At 40.7% G+C, this 17,760-nt stretch overlaps 1 protein-coding gene across 5 annotated transcripts in view; it reads right to left on the reverse strand.

Moving 5' to 3' along the window:
- VBP1 (VHL binding protein 1) overlaps window positions 1-17,760 on the reverse strand; it is an 86,552-nt gene that overhangs the window by 14,800 nt on the left and 53,992 nt on the right. The window contains exons 1-2 of one of the 5 annotated variants that reach the window (XM_017953780.2): window positions 14,388-14,480; window positions 3,544-3,668 (exon numbers count right to left, since the gene is read on the reverse strand). In XM_017953780.2, the coding sequence (XP_017809269.1) occupies window positions 3,544-3,668; window positions 14,388-14,465 (203 nt within the window). In that variant the 5' untranslated portion in view covers window positions 14,466-14,480. Of the gene's footprint in view, window positions 1-3,543; window positions 3,669-7,160; window positions 7,453-11,442; window positions 11,553-14,387; window positions 14,496-17,760 lie in introns of those variants that run through there. The other 4 variants (XM_003918497.4, XM_009198571.2, XR_642304.2 and 1 more) reach the window with 4 other exon arrangements.

Here is a 17,760-nt window from a genome sequence, read left to right on the forward strand (position 1 = left end):
TGAAGACAGCAGAAATGGAAAGAATCCCCCAGAGGTGGAATTATCTGGTTGGGGAGAAGTATTTGTCTGATGGCTATGCCCTTAGACTGGGATACCAGCAGCATTCTTCCCACCCCTACCCACCAGGAGTGACTTAAATTACCCCCACCTCCACATACATTACTGGCCAAAGTAGCTGATATCCCTGAGGGAATCTAAGCTGACAGGGAAAATAAATTAGAATTTGATCATTATAATAAATAAACACAATAAATTCAACAGACTCTACGATATGAAACAAAATTAACAAATACCAAAAGATAAAATTATACATTAAATACTCAAAGATACCACAAGGAGAAAAGAAAGAATATTGGTAATATGAAGAAGAACCAACCAGAACTATTAGGTATAAAAATTGTAACAGCCGAAACAAAGAACTCATGGCTATCCATCTAATTGCCAAAAGATAAATGACAAAGACAGAAAAAAGGGAAATAATATAAAGAAATGGAAGGCAGAATTAGAAGTGTCAACATCTGTAAACAGGTATCTCAGAAAGAGGAAAAAAAATTAGCAGATGATAAAAAAAAGAAGTGATAATCACAAAATTTCCAATTAAAGAAAGATAAAAGATCTCAGATTCAAGTGTCAAAAAAGAGATTAACACATGAAATACTAAGGAACTTTTACACAGCTTGAAGGTAAAGTTACATGACAGGCTGCAAGAAAAGATTTAAAACATATATAAAAAGGTTAGCATCTAAACTACAGAGCCATCTGCTGCAAAACAACTAGATCATGGCTCAAAAATAGTTTTGTTGCACAGCTGACATCATAGGGATGAGAGAAATTCCAGAAAAATAAAAAGAGAAAAATAGCCCTCCAACTACTTGGGAGGCTGAGGTGGAAGAACTGCTTGAACTCAGGAGGTCAAGGCTACAGTGAGCTGTGATCATACCACTGCACTCTGGCCTGGGCAACAGAGAGAAAGCCTGTCTCAAAAAAATAACCAACCCACTATTAAAATAGGTAAAACTCAAGAAAGTTTTCCTAACTCACTATCTCCAACTCTACCATTCTCTTTTAAAACACTAGACAAACACTGTTCTCATCCAGAACACCAATGTTCACTGATGCTTCCTCAGTGCTTCGAATTTTTACCCCTTCTCCCCACATTTAGGCCTAGACCATATGTTAAGCTAGAGTGAGTATCCTGCTATATACCACAGTTGTAGAGTTAGCAATATAACTGTTTTCTTTTTTTTTTTTTTTTCATCTATCATTAATTTACTAGTTAGAAGAGCAATGTAACTTTGATACACAAATTTCCCCCCTCCCAGGACTCGGTACCAAGGCTCATTTTCTTTTTTTTTTTATCTTGAGACAGGGTATCACTCTGTTGCCCAGGCTGGAGTGCAGTGGCACACTCACAGCTGACCGCAGCCTCAACCTCCCTGGCTTAAGCAATACTCTCACCTCAGCTTCCCTAGTAGCTGGAACTATAGGCATGCACCACCACACCTAGCTGATTTTTGTAGATATAGGGTTTTGCCACGTTGCCCACACTGGTCTTGAACTCCTGGGCTCAAGTGATCTGCCCACCTCAGCCTCCCAAAGTGCTGGGATTACAGGCATGAACCACTGCACCCCACCCCAAGGCACATTTTCTTCTCTATCTGTAACCTCCCTGTAGATGATCTCAAATCCAATGGCTTTTTCTTTTTCAAATAACTTTTACTATCACAAAAGCAGTACATGTACATTGTAAAAAATTAAGAATACAGATAAGCAAAAACAAGAAAAATGCCATATTCTAACTACCCAGAGATTACCACTGTTAATATGCCTTTAGTGTGGACTTCTCCAGATACTCCTGTGCATATATACATTTTTTTCCAAAATAAGAGTATACTGTTCTTAATGGTTTCTATCTTGCTTCTGTCCATTAACACCCTCCATCTTTCCATGTCAATGACTTTTCATCTCATCTAATACAAAGTACATATTCAAATTTCTACAACTGTCACCAAAATCAAATGAGAAAATACATCTACAAACTTCTGTACCTTTGCATAAATGGTGCCTTATGCCCAGACCACCCTTCCTCACTTTAGTCTGCCTCCAAACTCATAACTAATCTTTGAAATTCTACACAGGTATCTGTTCCTCTTAGAAGCTTCCTCTGAACCTCCTTGGCCCCTCCAGATTAATGAGGTGTTTTGGTACAAAGTAATGAGTTACCATCCCCTGTAACTCATTACTTTGTATCGAAGTACCTCCACTGCTCTACTTTGTGTGCTAATTTTATTTATATACCTATAATTTCCCCCAACCTGTGTCCCTGGTTTTTTGTGTGGTTTGTTTGCTTTTTAGACTGGATCTCGCACTGTTGCCCAGGCTGGAGTGCAGGGGCATGATCACATCTCACTGCAGCCTCAACGTCCTGGGTTCAGGTGATCCTCCCACCTTAGCCTCCAGAGTAGCTGTGACCACAGGTGCATGCCACCATACCCAGCTAATTATTATTATTGTTATTATTTTTTGAGACAGAGTCTCACTCTGTTGCCCAAGATGGAGTGCAGTGGCGCAATCTCGGCTCACTGCAACCTCCACCTCCTGGGCTCAAGGGATTCTCCCAACTCAGCCTCCCGAGTAGCTGGGATTACAAGCCCGTGCCACCATGCCCGGCTAATTTTTTTGTATTTTAGTAGAGACGGGGGTTTCACCATGTTGCCCAGGGTGGTTTCAAACTCCTGAGCTCAGGCAATCCGCCCACCTCAGCCTCCCAAAGTGCTGGGATTACAGGCACAAGCCACCGCGCCCAGCCTAATTATTTTTTAATTATTTGTAGAGACAGGGTCTCCCTAAGTTGCCCAGGCTAGTCTTGAACTCCTGGACTCAAGAGATCCTCCCACCTCAGCCTCCCAAAGTGCTGGAATTACAGGTTTGAGCCACCATGCCCAGTCCTGTGTCCTTGTTGAAAGCAGATACTGGATGTTATTTCACCCAAAACAGTATGTGGCATCTAGCTGGCATTCCATAAATATTTATCTCACAGAAGAATGCTGGCACATGTACAAAACAGAGATCTATAAATATTTATTACAGTGAATTGACTTTATAAGCTATATAAAATTATGTAGGGAAATAAAGAGTTGAGAGTAAGGATACCTTTTTTCCTATGCCTATTAGTTATGAAATCTTGGGATTTCATAACTAATTAAGTCTTGTGCCCCAGACCCTGTGGGTCTCTAATCTTGTTGGCAAAATTAGAAGGATGAACTAGACATATAAAATGTTATGATTTTGAAAGCTTTGGAATACAGTCTTTAATAACCATTCTATTATGTTTTCAAAACCACATTTAGACTGGCAATACCAAGTGTTGGCAAGGATGTGGAACAACTGGAACTCTTGTACATTGCTGGTGAGAATTTCATATGGTACAGCCACCTTGGAGGACTTGACATCTGAATATTTTATCATATGTAAATTATATCTCAATTTTTTTAAAGTTCAAGCCATATACGATTTTCAAAACTTAGAAAGTTTTACACTTACCTTCTTTTCTTTTGAGCAAGGTTGAGTTCCATAAACTTATACTTCTGGTACTGTTCATCCAGCTTCTTTAATACTGTATCTGCAGTCTCATTCCCAGGCTGTTTCATGAAGGAATCTACATCTTCCTTTAATATCAGAAATAATACTTTACAAATTTTAGAATTCATGCCACTCATCAGATTTTTTGACTGCTTTGTTTTTAAAACATAAAAGAAAAAAAGCTTTTCCTCCAAAGGTTTGTTTTTAACTAAAAGTACAGGTTAAGCATCCTTATCTAAAATGCCTGGGACCAGAATTGTTTTGGATTTTAGATTTTTTTTTTTTTTTGATTTTGGAATATTTACATTATACCAGTTGAGCATCCCCAAGCCAAACATCCAAAGTCAAACATGCTCCAATGAGCATTTCCTTTGAGCATTATATTGGTGTTCAAAAAGTTTTGGATTTTAGAGCATTCTGAATTTCAGATTTTCAGATTTAGGATGCTCAACTTGTAGTTATAAAAAGTTAGAGACAATTTCAGACCGTATATATATATTATATAGCTAACTTATTCTTTCACTTTCCTCTTCATTTTTTATTTATAAATAGGAAAAGAAGAATGACTTTGCCCACCATTTATGCATTTCCCATGCATCCCTAGTAGTAAATATGAAAATACTAACAATCAAATACATTGCCTATTCATGCATCCTATTCACAAAATGATTTTACAGGTTGTATGTCAAGATTATCAATTTTATTACTTATTTTTAATTCAACAAGTTTTGCCATAGAAATCATACTAAATATGGTTACTGGGTTCCCAAGGCAATCCACAAATGCTTCCTTCAGTATCAAATAACTGAAACAAAGTAAATCTAAAAGGCAAACAGAATAATCTTTTGTAACAGAAATAACTGATCAAAAGAAAAGCAGTAAAACTGACGTTAAAATATTTTTATACCACATGCTGATCCTTGAAGAAAGGCTAGTTAATTAGATAAGAATCAGAAACAAGATGAAAATATATGGAAACTTAAAAAGATGCTACAAGAGCTGTCTAGTACTTTACAGAAGTCTAATTCTTTATTATAAGTAACTTCAATTATCTTATAGCTTTTAAGATCTTCAAATCATTATTCTTATCCATATTTATTAGCTACCAGAGAATATCTTAGCTGAAATAAGGAAGAAAAAGGAAGAGAAACACAGCAAGGGAGTGAACTACGAAGCCATCAAACTAGAGACAGTAAAGAAAATTGAAAAGGTGAGGCTGAGTTCTGTATGTAAAAGAGAGATGCCATCTTCCTAGAAGGGTCACTGGAGGGAAGAGAAAGAAGTGTAAGTTTCTAGCACATGATACATGTTATTAGGTGCTGGAGTTCAGCAAGAATTAACTATAGCAGCATAGGCTGTGGTTAAGAGACAGGAGGTGCCTGGTTTGAATCCTGGCTTCACCACTCACTAGATGAGTTGACCTTAGGGAAGTTAATTAACCTCTCTTTGCCTCAATCTCCTCATCATCTGTACAAGTACCTTTTCATCACCAGAAATTAGCATAGGTGAGATGCCTATAAGAGTACGTGACACCTATCTATAGCATAATGTGCCACAGGAACACAAAGTGCCAGGGATTTTGTTTTGGGGTAGAGGTCAGCAAAAACTACAGGGGGATGATAGCTGAACTAGATGTGGAAAGATGAAGAGGTCATGAAATGGACAAGGGTGAAAGAACAATTCAAGCAGAGAAAGAAAACAAATTACTGCCTCAGTGGGGTTGGGGAATGGACTAGGTCTGACTTCTAACCACTATGGTACATTGCCTCCTATCACCATGAACATTAATATCTATTTGACACCTACTACACTGCAATACTGCAAGCATGTCCTCTGTTTCCCATAACAACTCTCTAAGTATTGTCATCCCTATTTCAGTTAAAGAAACTCAGGGCCGATAATATTTCTACAATACCATGTCACTTCAATTATTAATAGTTTAGAAACAAAAACAGTTATATAAAATTTGGGTTGCTTATTACATTATGCAGGTAGAAATTTTAAGGTCTAGAAAAAAATAACCATGACATTGTAGGGAAAAAGCATTTTAAGACATTATAAAGCCCTCAGATAAAGTGTCTCCTCCCGAGTTAGATTTCTGAGGCCATCTCTAGCTGAGCACTATGAATGTAACATTTAAGGCACTATGGAAATTCAATTAGACACGCAGTTTGAACTTATACTATGTGTCAGGCACTGTGCTATGACCAGGAGGAGTGGGGCGATGCATGAGAACTCTCTGCTACTTACACTACCCAGTAGCAGAGCATGAGGGGTAAGCCGCCGGTCTGGACCTCCACAGATTGCCCAAGTTCAAATCCTGGATTCCTCACTTATATCCTGTGTGGCCTGGGCAAGTTACTCAAGGGCCCCGTACCTCAGTTTTATCATCTAAAAAACGGGCATAACAGTAGCTACCACCTCGAGTTTTGTAAAATCATTAAGAAAGTGCCCGGCACTCAACAAATTTTATTCTTTGTTATGATTAGATAATAGGTCAATGTAGAGAAATAAATGACACAGCTCATAAAAACACAAAATGATAACCAAACAATTACGAAATTCAATCAGCAAATGCAAATATACAATATCAAGTGTGGTATAAATAAATGAGTCTTTAGGCTATAAGACGTGGTTAGTGAAAAAGGCAGAGGTAAGGTAAGGTACAAAACAAACGGTTGAGAAACTTCCATGAAGATTTTATAGTAGCTAAGTGGGGACAGACAGATGACCTGGCCTGGAGGGCCAGTCAGACGTTTTCTCTCATTAGTCAGATAGTTTTCAACTACTATTTCTAAATTAAATAAACAAAATAAAAAATTTTTAAAGCCACCCAGAACAGGCAGCGCCCTCCAGAACGGCCTCTGGAGCGACCCGATCCCCTCTCGGACGCTAGCGAACCTGGGACCTAGCGCCATCACGAGGGTTCAGTCTCCTCTCTCAACAATTCATTCTCCACTAAGTTGTCAGAATGATGTACCTAAAACGAAAGGCCTTCTGATGACAGCCCGTTGCCTACCGGAAAAACCTCAATTCCTCAGCAAAACACAGAAGGACTTTACACTCTCACCCTATCATCCTACTTTCCCATCGGTCTCTTCTTCCATTTTCCCCGAGGCAACAGACCACTGCATTCCTTCAACAGACAAGGTGATATTCCGTTTTCACATCTTAGCATTGGCTGTTCTGCCTATTCATTGTACTGTCTCTCCAGCATCCATGCTGAGTCGAGCTCCTCACCACCTCCCCTTTTCCAACCAGCAGGGGGACGAAAACCGGCGGCAGTCCGGAGGTCCCTCAGGCCGCCCTGACCCGCCACCCGCCGCCCGCCGCCCCTCGCCCCTCGCTCCGGCCCCACACCCCGTTCTCTTCTAGGGCCTTCTCGAGCTACGTTTCTTCCGGGCGGGCCCCAGCAGAGCTCAATCTATCCAGGTGCGAAGAGTGAGAGCAGACCGAGCGCCCCCTCCCTGAACATTTAGCTCAGCTCCTTCCAACAATCGAGGCCTGGGTGGGAGCCGGGAAGAAAGGGGCAGTCCGCGGCCTCAAGCCAAGATGCCAGGTAACAGCGTGCCTCTTACCACAAAGACGGCCTCAGGAATCCCCAGGTGGAGCCGCCGCCCATTCCCTGTGGCCATTTCTCCTTTGCCACAACTGTCCTTAGCGGCCGCCATCTTGGGGATGCGAGCGCGCGACTGCCTCCCGGGCCGCCGGCCGCCGGGATTCCGTGATTGGCTTGTTAGCACTTGCAGGCCCGCCTCTCCATGCACATTCATTGGTGCGCAGGGAGGGTCCCCCATAAGCCCCCGTTCTCCTTTGGCCGAAAGTAGCCCAACCTGTAGGTGCTCATTGGCTGCCCTCAGGTAAGTGACAAGCGTGGAAGGGCCGCGGAAGAGAAGCTAGAGCGACAGGAAAAACCCTTACGCCCTCCTGGGAAAAGGGGATTTGTGAGTGAGCGGTGCTAAAGCCCTAGGAATAGGGACCTAGCCTGACCCCACCCCGACCCTAGAACTGGCAGCAGCCTTCACAATGGCCTCTGGAGCGACCCAATCCCCCTCTCGGATGCTAGCGAACCTGGGACCTAGCGCCATCACGAGGGTTCAGCCTCTGTGCCTTTCTGGTCTCACCATCCCAGGGAGCTTTCTGCCCCTTGAAGGGAACTTACTTTGTGTCTGTTTCAGAGTGGTCACTGGCCTCATTCTAATAAATACCCTGCCTGTCGCACCAGCCTTTCCTGAAAGCCACCTTTGAACAGAATGTCTTCTCTCCAGCTCAAACGTTTCCAAAACTTCATAGTCTACATACAAAATCCTAAGAACTCCATCTAGGCTTCTAGGACCATGGACTTACCCAATGTCATCCTACACTACAACCCTTTAAAAGCACATGTGTCATACAGAACCAAGTAATTATTCCTCGGGCTGTTTTCTGTCCTTTCTCTTCTTTCACTGGAGTGTTTTCCAGTGAGGCAGTGCTTCATCCACTTGCACAAATTCTACCATGAGCCTAAGAATTATGCAACGGAAAGTAAGTCTCTCTTCTCAGACGCAATCACTGTTACCGGTTTATCTACACAGATAATGTACGATCAAGCATATAGACATAGATATGTCCTTATATATAATATGAGGAAGAAATTGGTATCGTCATATTGTGAATGAGGAAACTAAAGCTCAGTGAACCTGTACAGCTTCTCCAAAATCCTACAACTACATAGTAGTGAAGCCGGAATTCCAAACTAGTTCTCCAGTGGCTTCTATGCGATTTGGCTTGGGAGGATGAAGACATGTTAGCTAACCATGACTCTGACTTTTTCTGGTCAGCAGCTTTGTGAGATAATGTCTCTGTTCCTGGAGAGAAAAGTATATGGGAACTCTGTTCTTCACCACTTTCCCCCACCTCAATGCCTTCCAAAAAATTTTTTTGTTTTTGAAAAGTAGGTAATGTTTCTACAGAAAAACATTGAAATATCAGACACACATGCAAATTTGGTTCAACTTCACTGATCCCTATCTATATTAACCATTGTTAAAACTAATCAAGGACTTACTTCAAACTTTAGGAAATAGTTCTCCAAATTATCACTAATTCTAATCTGGAATAAATCCCTCTAAGAGATACATGATTTGACACTTCGGGCCAGGTTTTTCTTTTGGAGCCAAAAGCCTTATCAACTTATCACTCGTGTTTTACTCCCTTACAGGTACAAACAGAAGATTCCCTTATTTATACTGCTGAATGTATTTCCTTTCTAGTCTTCTCTTAATTAGAAAGTTGTATACCAATTCTTTCTAACTCCTCTATTTCCTTCCTGCCATGGCTACAGCAGCTTTTCCAAGAGTACACTAAGCTTATCAACTCTATAGGTGGTCATTTTCTTATCTCTTGGCAAAAAAAAAAAGAAAGAAAGAAAGAAAAGAAAAGAAAAGAAATTTCTTTTGCCAGATCCAAATCTAGCTATTACCTGATCTTAAATATGATTGATCTTTAGTAACCCTTCGGTAGGCCACACTTTTTACAGCTTATCTTTAGATTGCTTTAGTAAAAGCATTTTTTAAAACAGACTTTAAAAGGTTGTAGTTTTTCACCATGGACACTTTTGAAACAAAACAAAACAAAATGTAAAGAAAATATGCATACAGCAGGAAACAGAACAACTTTAAAAAAATCATTTCACATAGTGTTGTGCTGATAAATGTTCAACTAATTCTCTTTAGAAAGGGGGTAGGTATTTATTATAAATTGTATTGATATAAAAGGTGTATAGCACACAATTTCATAAATGATAATAAAATATACAATACTCTTTATCATAAATTCCGTATAACCAATTCTGGCAGGATGCTTTTGATTTTTGCCAAATACATATCTCCCTAGACAACCTATAGTTGCAATTGATGAACTAGTGTAGTTCTGACATAAATGTTGGTTGATATATTCATTTATGTTAAGTAATAAAAAAAGTAATTCAACAATTATTTTTATATTGGTACTTGGATCATTCGTCAACAATGTGAGTGACTTACTTGCTGAATTGGATAATGGTTTTCAAATACCAGAAAAATATTGCCTCATTTTTTGGTGCTATTCACAATAATGGCTACAGACACAACTCACTTTTAAGCTGAATCTGCATTAGTAACATTTTCTCCATTGCTTTCAAGTCTAGAGTTACAAACATAGATCAAGCCGTAGTTTGTAGCATCTACCAATTTCTGTTGCGTAGATACTCTCACAATGGCTGATTTCAATCCATGTCGAGTTGGGAAGACATGCCCAGTAGCATACAGATAAAATCGACGTAAATAACCTCAAGAGTACAGGTAACATTCAAATGTCAAAAAATAATTAGAAGGTGATAAATTTTGAATATTTATTACCTTTGCTTTTAAAATAATTTAATTGTAAATTTTTATAATTTAATTTTGAATGATGACTGTGTTTAACAACCATCTTGCAGAATTTCTAGAAATTTAACAATTGGTTCTCACAAGCTGATACAAGCCAGCTCTAGTGCACCACTGGCTCATATTTTGGGAAGCCAGAGTTTAATGACTTCAGCGAATAGTACCTGCAAATGTCACACTAATGTGCTCTGCAGAGAAGGAAGAAAATGATGTGATATGCAATCGGAGTTCCCTGGAAGAAGAGGGTGATATCCTTAGCAACTTCCATAACTCAGAGGACCAAGAGCTGACTTAAATTTGTACAGCTGGGAACCCACAACTCTCACTCCATGTTTGCTCTGTGCAGGTAACAGGTTCTGTCCCAATCTCCACAAGCCTCTGAAATTACTCCGAAGAGCTGCAAATCCTGAGGCTGGGGGAATGTGTCTCCTTTTTCCTGAGCCTGGTCACTGGGGTCATTTCCTCTCAGGAAGCCCACTGGGAAAGAGCCCAAGGCCTTCAGAGAGATGCCAAGCATTTCAGGATGTTCTGAGACAGCCTCTGCTCGACCTTCTGATTCAGTTTCTAATCCTGACTTCTGAGAGCAGAAAGTGCAGTTTCCCCTAGGTGCTTTGGAACTCCCCTGGAGGGCTCTCAATTGTGATAGTGCTCCTGCATGCTAAGCTGTCCCAGCCTCTTGGGGCTATTTCCTAGTAAGTCAGAATACATGTTTCTTCTATTTCCAGACATGCCAATGGGCCTCCATACTCACTACCCTGGGTTGCTGAATGTGCTGGTGGTGTTCTCACTGTGTATTGTTATTGTATCTTCCGTGTTTTTGTTCTGTTTATACAAGAGAGGACAAGGTAGGATTTTCCTAGACAAGGTAAAATGTGGCAATGTGATTTCCTTTTTCCTGGGACTGACGTTATTTATCCAAGGTGATGTGGAGAGGTCCTTTGTTCCAGGCAACTAACCCTTCTGCAACCTGACCCCACCACCTCATCTGCCAGAATGATGGCCCTGGGGACTCCCAGACATTACCCTGCTTTATTTCCAGAATCCATTCCTAGGCTTGCCACTGCGTAATAGGCCCTAGAACCTGGGTTCCAGTTTAACCCTGTCATTAACAGGCTGTGCCTCATTAGACAAGTGTCTTCACCTATCTAGCTCAGTGTCCTCACATGTGAAATGTGAGCTTTGGACTAGAGGATCTCCAGACTCACTTCTAGTGCTAATACATTTTGACTACGACCTCTGGTGAGTCATCAGGGCACTAGTATTAATTCTGCATCCCATGGTTGTCACTAAATCCCACTGGGTCCTCCGGGTTCCTTCCGTAACTATGCAGTTCTCAATTTAGAAAACCTGATCTTGGGCCCCAAGGTGAGTAATTACACCCCTCCAAATACCTCTGCCCCTATGTCCACCCAAGCTCTTCCTTTCCCACCAAACCCAATAAAAAGCATGGATGTAAAAAGGTTTGAACTCTGCTTTCATGTTCCTGAATCTTCTTTGGGCCGGACTCCTCAGGCTACACGAAGACCTTCAGTATAAGCCATGGTAAATTCCCAGTCACAAGGTTTCCTGGATAATAATTGGGAGAGATGGTGCATTCAGCATAATGGTTAAGGCTAAGAGCATGTACTTTGCAGTCAAGCTTGATTATTTATTGGCTATGGGATATTAGGTTAGTTACTTTAACAGTGTCTCAGTTTTCTCCATTGTAAAATAACCATAATAATGGGGCTTTGGGCACATATTATTAAGTAGATTGAATGGAATTACACATATAACATACTTGATACTGTGCCTAGTACCTAGTAAGCCCTCAATAAATTTCAGCTACTGTCCTGATAATTGAAAGGCATGGATATGGCACAGAATAAGAAACTCAGGGGTTTGAGACATGAGCCATAACATGTCATGATAAAGGCCTCATGATGGGGAGAAATCACACAGCCTCCTGATAGCATGTGAGATCTGCAGGATCCCTCAGATAGACATCTGTTTTAAATCCCTCACAGCCTCCTGGGGAGGAAGAAGGGCTATTCTTCACATATGTAGATAAGAGAGGGCATTCAGTCTGGCTCAGGACCAAAGCTCCTAAAACATTGGAGCCCCATGATATTGCACAGCTCACTGGGCCTGCTATTTGTGGATATGTTGAAATGCCTTGAAATACGAAAGCCCAAAAATATGACCAACTCTTTTCAACTTGACTCTAAAATGTCTGATGTCAGTACCAAAGAAAAAGAGAAGCTGAGATGAGTGCCTCTATCAGCCTATAAATTCTTAGGGGTAGGGACTTGTTTCTCTTGCCTTTGTTTCTCTGGGCCTCACACTGAGCCTGATACATAGCAGCTTCGTCATTATTTATTGACTGTGTGAATCAATCAAGCAACAAATGTTTGTGGAGCATGTACAATGTGCTCAACATTGAGGTAGTGAAGATAAGTTACACTAGAAGAATTCGATGCAGTGTATAACTGGAGATAATAAATCTAGTTAAGAAACTAAGACACTCACATGAAAAACCACCTAGCTGGGCAAGACAGTCAATGCTAAGTGCCAGAGACACTAAGTGTAGTGGGAATCCACCTTGCATGGAAGGCCTGCTTTTGCCCACACATTGGAAAAAATTCTAGATTTGAAGCCAAGAAACCTTGGAAGTCATCTCTCTTAGGGCCTCCATTTCCTCTTCCTAAAGAGGATTTTGGAATTGCTAATCTCTAAAAAATTCATCACCTTTCACATATTGTAGTCTCTGTTTACAGATGATGGCTCAAAAATAACGGTGTGTGGGCACATTATAGTTTCAAGAAAGCCAAGCCAGCAGAGACCAGAATATTTGATGAAATTTCCCATGCCAAGGTGAGCTTATGTTACTCAGGGATCACCCTCCCCGCCCAAGACAAGAAATCAAGAGGCAACCATTGCTCTTGCTGTTGCTTAGACAGCAGCTACAGCAATTACATGGTGGGAGTCTGGAGACTCTGCTCAGGAAATCCATTTTGGCAAAATGATGCCACCCAAAGGATTATAAATCATGCTGCTATAAAGACACATGCACATGTATGTTCATTGCGGCACTATTCACAATAGCAAAGACTTGGAATCAACCCAAATGTCCATCAGTGACAGACTGGATTAAGAAAATGTGGCACATATACACCATGGAATACTATGCAGCCATAAAAAAGGATGAGTTCGTGTCCTTTGTAGGGACATGGATGCAGCTGGAAACCATCATTCTCAGCAAACTATCGCAAGAACAGAAAACCACCGCATGTTCTCACTCATAGGTGGGAATTGAATAATGAGATCACTTGGACACAGGAAGGGGTCATCACACACCAGGTCCTATTGTGGGGAGGGGGGGAGGGGATAGCATTAGGAGACATACCTAATGTAAATGACGAGTTACTGGGTGCAGCACACCATCATGGCACATGTATACACATGTAACAAACCTGCACGTTGTGCACGTGTACCCTAGAACTTAAAGTATAATAAAAAATAATAATAATAATAATAAATAAACTTAAAAATGAAAAAAAATGATGCCACCAGCCTTGCTATGAGAACAGAAAGGAAGTAAATTGTCACTCCATTTTTCTCATTATCTAACACCTGAAGCTTCGTCAGTCCTCCTAAAACAAATGTTCAGGTATCAGGGGGCTCAGCACATCAGTTGAAGACTGAAAGAAGAAACCTTGTAAAGTCTTCTAGAATACAATACTCTGAGACAGTGGACACCTGGATCATGACACTCTCCCATACACTTCAGCTATACTCCCTCACATTACCACTGCCTACTTCCACTTCTTTGTTCAACCTATTCTTTCTGCCTGTAATGCCAAAGTTCTTCTATCCACTATACATCTACTATTTGAAATCTTCTTTATCATTTAGTACTTGCAAGCTTCCTTTACTAAATTAATCGTTCTCTTCTTTGAGTTCCCATGGTGCTTTGTGCTTCCCTCTCTGCGTATATGTTTATCCGGAGCATCCTTTCTCACTCTGTTAACTCTGTCTATTTTTAAATATTATCATTAAACTTAAGTATCAGTTCTCTGGTAAGTCATCCTTGAAATCTCCAGACTGGGTTAGCCATTTCTCCAATACTAATTACAGTTGGGTTTGTTGAATGAATAAACAAATAAATGAATAAAAGGATGGCTGAATAAATATAAGAAGCAGTTGAGGCTTAACAACACAAGTTTATAAAGGTCTGTACCAGGTCTGCACAGTTCTGTGTCTTTCTATGATGATGAAAATGTTACAATTAGGCTTTCTTCTATGAGAGACCAACAGTACACAAAAGATGGCTATGTTGCAAAACTCCATTATAACACTGATCCTGCCTCCACTGATTGCCTATCTTTGCCAAGGCGCTTAGCAACAACAACCCAAATGTACCTGATGTTCTGGGGATGGAGTGGAAGGACTACTGGTCCTTAGGCCTTGCTGGGTATGAACAATGGGTTGAGGTGCCATTAGAGAAGAAGCTCCCAATGGAGTTGGAACCTATGAATTTTAAAAGAAAATAAACAGTTAAAAATTAATTAGTATTTAATTGCTCTCCTAACATAATAGTACCATGAGAACAAGTAGCCCCCTAAAGTAAATATTATATTAATATTTAATAAGCATCACCTGAAAGGAATGCGAAATGCCAGATGCAAAGAAAAAGAGGAAAATGTATTTGTGAAGGGGCTGCTAGTGATAAAGTATGACAGACCAAAGAGTGTGGAAAACCTAAAGAACAGTTATTGAAAAGCAGGGATGAATTAGCCACAAAGTAAGGCCTACAAAGGACTCTTTACAAGACAGAACTCCAACATCTCAAGGCCAATAATACTCATAGGAAAAAGAAAGGAAGTTTGTAGGTGGACATGGAACGTGTTAAATATATACTGGTATGTATGTATCTTTCATGAAATACTTTAGTATGAACATATGACTTGATATGGCGATCTACAGGTTAAATGTGAAGGATGTATAGAAATTTGCCAGATGAAAGTAGTGAAGGAAGGGCAAACACATCAAGTCAAGGAGGTAGGTGGAACTAGAAAGGCATGTGACATCTCTTTAGTTTGTTTTACTTTTCTAGTTACTTTATGAGCTCACATTTTAAATTATATTCAAAAGATGAAAGAATGGCAATTAATGAAGAACAAACTAAGGAGGTTGCACAGACCCATTAATATAAGACTGTGACCATCTCCCTCCACTGTTTAAAACCATTTAATGGACCCTCATTGACTATACATAGTGTGTAAACTCCTTGGCATGGCTTACCAAGCCTACTTCTTTCTCATCTTGATCTTTTCCCTCACTTCTCCCTCACTTATTGAGGAAATATGGGCTTACTTAAGAACAACTGGGTAAATTAGAAACTGTTCGAATGACTCATAACCAAAGGCTAAGGATTAATGTGTTGACCTGCTGGGAGGCTTCTGGTGATACGCTGCAGGGTTATATTCTTAATCTTCTTGTTCATCTTTATCTATCAATGAAAATGTTGTAGAGGACATGTTCACTGAGCACGTGAATAACATACCCATTGGAAAAGATAATGAATACATTAAATATAATCAGAAACATTAATTTTCTTGACAGACTAGAGATAGGGTCCCAAATGAATAAGATGAAGGTTAACAGAGTCTTGCACTTGGATCTTAAAAAAATACCCACATATATATATAGAATGGGTGAGAAGTGAAAATGAAGTTAAAAGAATTTTAGTTGATAGTAACATTTAAGTTTTCCAGTCCTTCCTCCTGTCTTAGCCCCATGCCAGCAATTTGGAAGCAGTTCCTAGCTATCTGCAGTGTGCAGGGATGCCACTTCTGCAGTATCAAACAAAGGGCCTAAGTGAGCAAGGTACCAAGACCTCTTGCCTTACAAACCAGTGCTGCCTAGAAATCCTTGAAATTGCTCTTGCCTGAGGATGAAGATCTTGGTCCACTTCTGTGATGTTATCAGATAGTACACCCTGGAATAGCCCCATGTGGTGACTAGACCGAGCACCTAGTCCTTTTAGGAAACCTAGGTGAATATGCCTCCTTCAATTCACCTGGGTCCACAGTTATTCATGCCAGAGGAGTGGGAGTCTCATTCTGTAGTCAAGTCAATGCTAGGGTCTACTTTATACCTGATTCCTGTCAGCTTCTCTCCCTGGGAAATGGGCCCTGTTCTGTTCACCATTATTTGGAAAGAATCTGAAATAACCTGGCTCTTTACGTAGCCCTTCATAGTTTTCTCTGCAACCCATACTTTTTGCCTCAAGCCCTGTTATACTAATAAATAGACTTTGGTTACTGATGCCTAACCTGGAATCTACCACACTCCTTTGGCACTTGGACCCTGACCTGTGGAGTATCTCAGTTCTACTCCTTCTACCTTAAATTCCTACTAAGTCTATTTTTTCTGGGCTTGGGTTCACTCATAGTTCTAGCATATATGCACACCTAGTGTCATATTATACTCTAATCCTCTTCTGGAAATTAACTGGCACATACAGTATATTATTATAGAGGATGTAGAGAAGTCCACAAACAGGACTCAAAAGAGATATGAGGTAGGAGGAAAACCAAGAGAAAATGGTGTTTCTAACTCTAGGAAGGGAGAGTGTTTCCTCCTCTCTCACTGGCCACTCCTGTTCTACCTCTTTTGCAGGTTCCTTCTCATTTCCCTGCCCCAATGACAGATGACCCTTGGGCTCAGTCTCCAGTCACCCCTAGGTGATTTCATCCATTCTTTCTCTCAGCACATTCTTACTTCAAGGCATTTGCACTGATTATTCCCTCTCCTGGAATGCTCTTCCACTTGACTTGCTCCTTCTCCTCTTTAAAATTTCTACTCAAGGCAGGGCGCGGTGGCTCACACCTGTAATCCTGCACTTTGAGAGGCTGAGGCAGGCGGATCACAAGGTCAGGAAATCGAGACCATCCTGGCTAACATGGTGAAACCCCGTCTCTACTAAAAGTATAAAAAAAATTAGCCGGGCATGGTGGCAGGTGCCTGTAGTCCCAGCTACTCGGGAGGCTGAGGCAGAAGAATGGCGTGAACTCGAGAGGCGGAGCTTGCAGTAAGCCGAGATCGCGCCACTGCACTCCAGCCTGGGTGACAGAGCAACACTCTGTCTCAAAAAAAAAAAAAAAAATCTACTCAAGACTGAGTCACCTTTTCAATAGAGTTCCCACAGATCAGCCTATTTAAAATGGAAACCTACTCCAATACCCTTAATTCTTCTTCCCTGCTGCAATTTTCTCCATAGTACTTGTCACCTTGTTTATTTATTTCTTCCCCCCACTAGAATGTACATCCCGCAGAGACATAGGTTTTTCTTTCTTTTAATTATTTCCATATTTCTAGAATCAGAATATGTGCTAGTTGAGTGATAGGAGAGAAGGACTGAGTAAGACAAGGACAGAGAAGTAGCTATTCGATTAGGTCACATGAAAGTCATTAGAGACCTTTATGTTAGCAGTTTAGTGGAACAGTGAGGATAGAAGTCACATTAAAGTGAGTTGAAAAGTGAACTGGGGAGACAACCTCAATGTCCTTTAATACAAACATGGGTTGTTCCTGCCTTACTTCAAGAATATATACTGAGTAGCCCTATGCCTAGAAAGAACTAAGCAAGGCAAGAGTGTCAGGAGATGGAAGCAGAGAGGCAGCGTGGAGGATCTTGGCTTTTGCTCTGGGAGAAATGGGGGCAATTGCAATGAAGTTGGTTGATCTGACTTACACTGTAAGCCAATCACTGTGGCTGCAGTGTGAAGAA

The sequence above is a fragment of the Papio anubis genome, chromosome X, assembly GCF_008728515.1.
Source record: "Papio anubis isolate 15944 chromosome X, Panubis1.0, whole genome shotgun sequence".
Classification (NCBI taxonomy): Eukaryota; Metazoa; Chordata; class Mammalia; order Primates; family Cercopithecidae; genus Papio; species Papio anubis.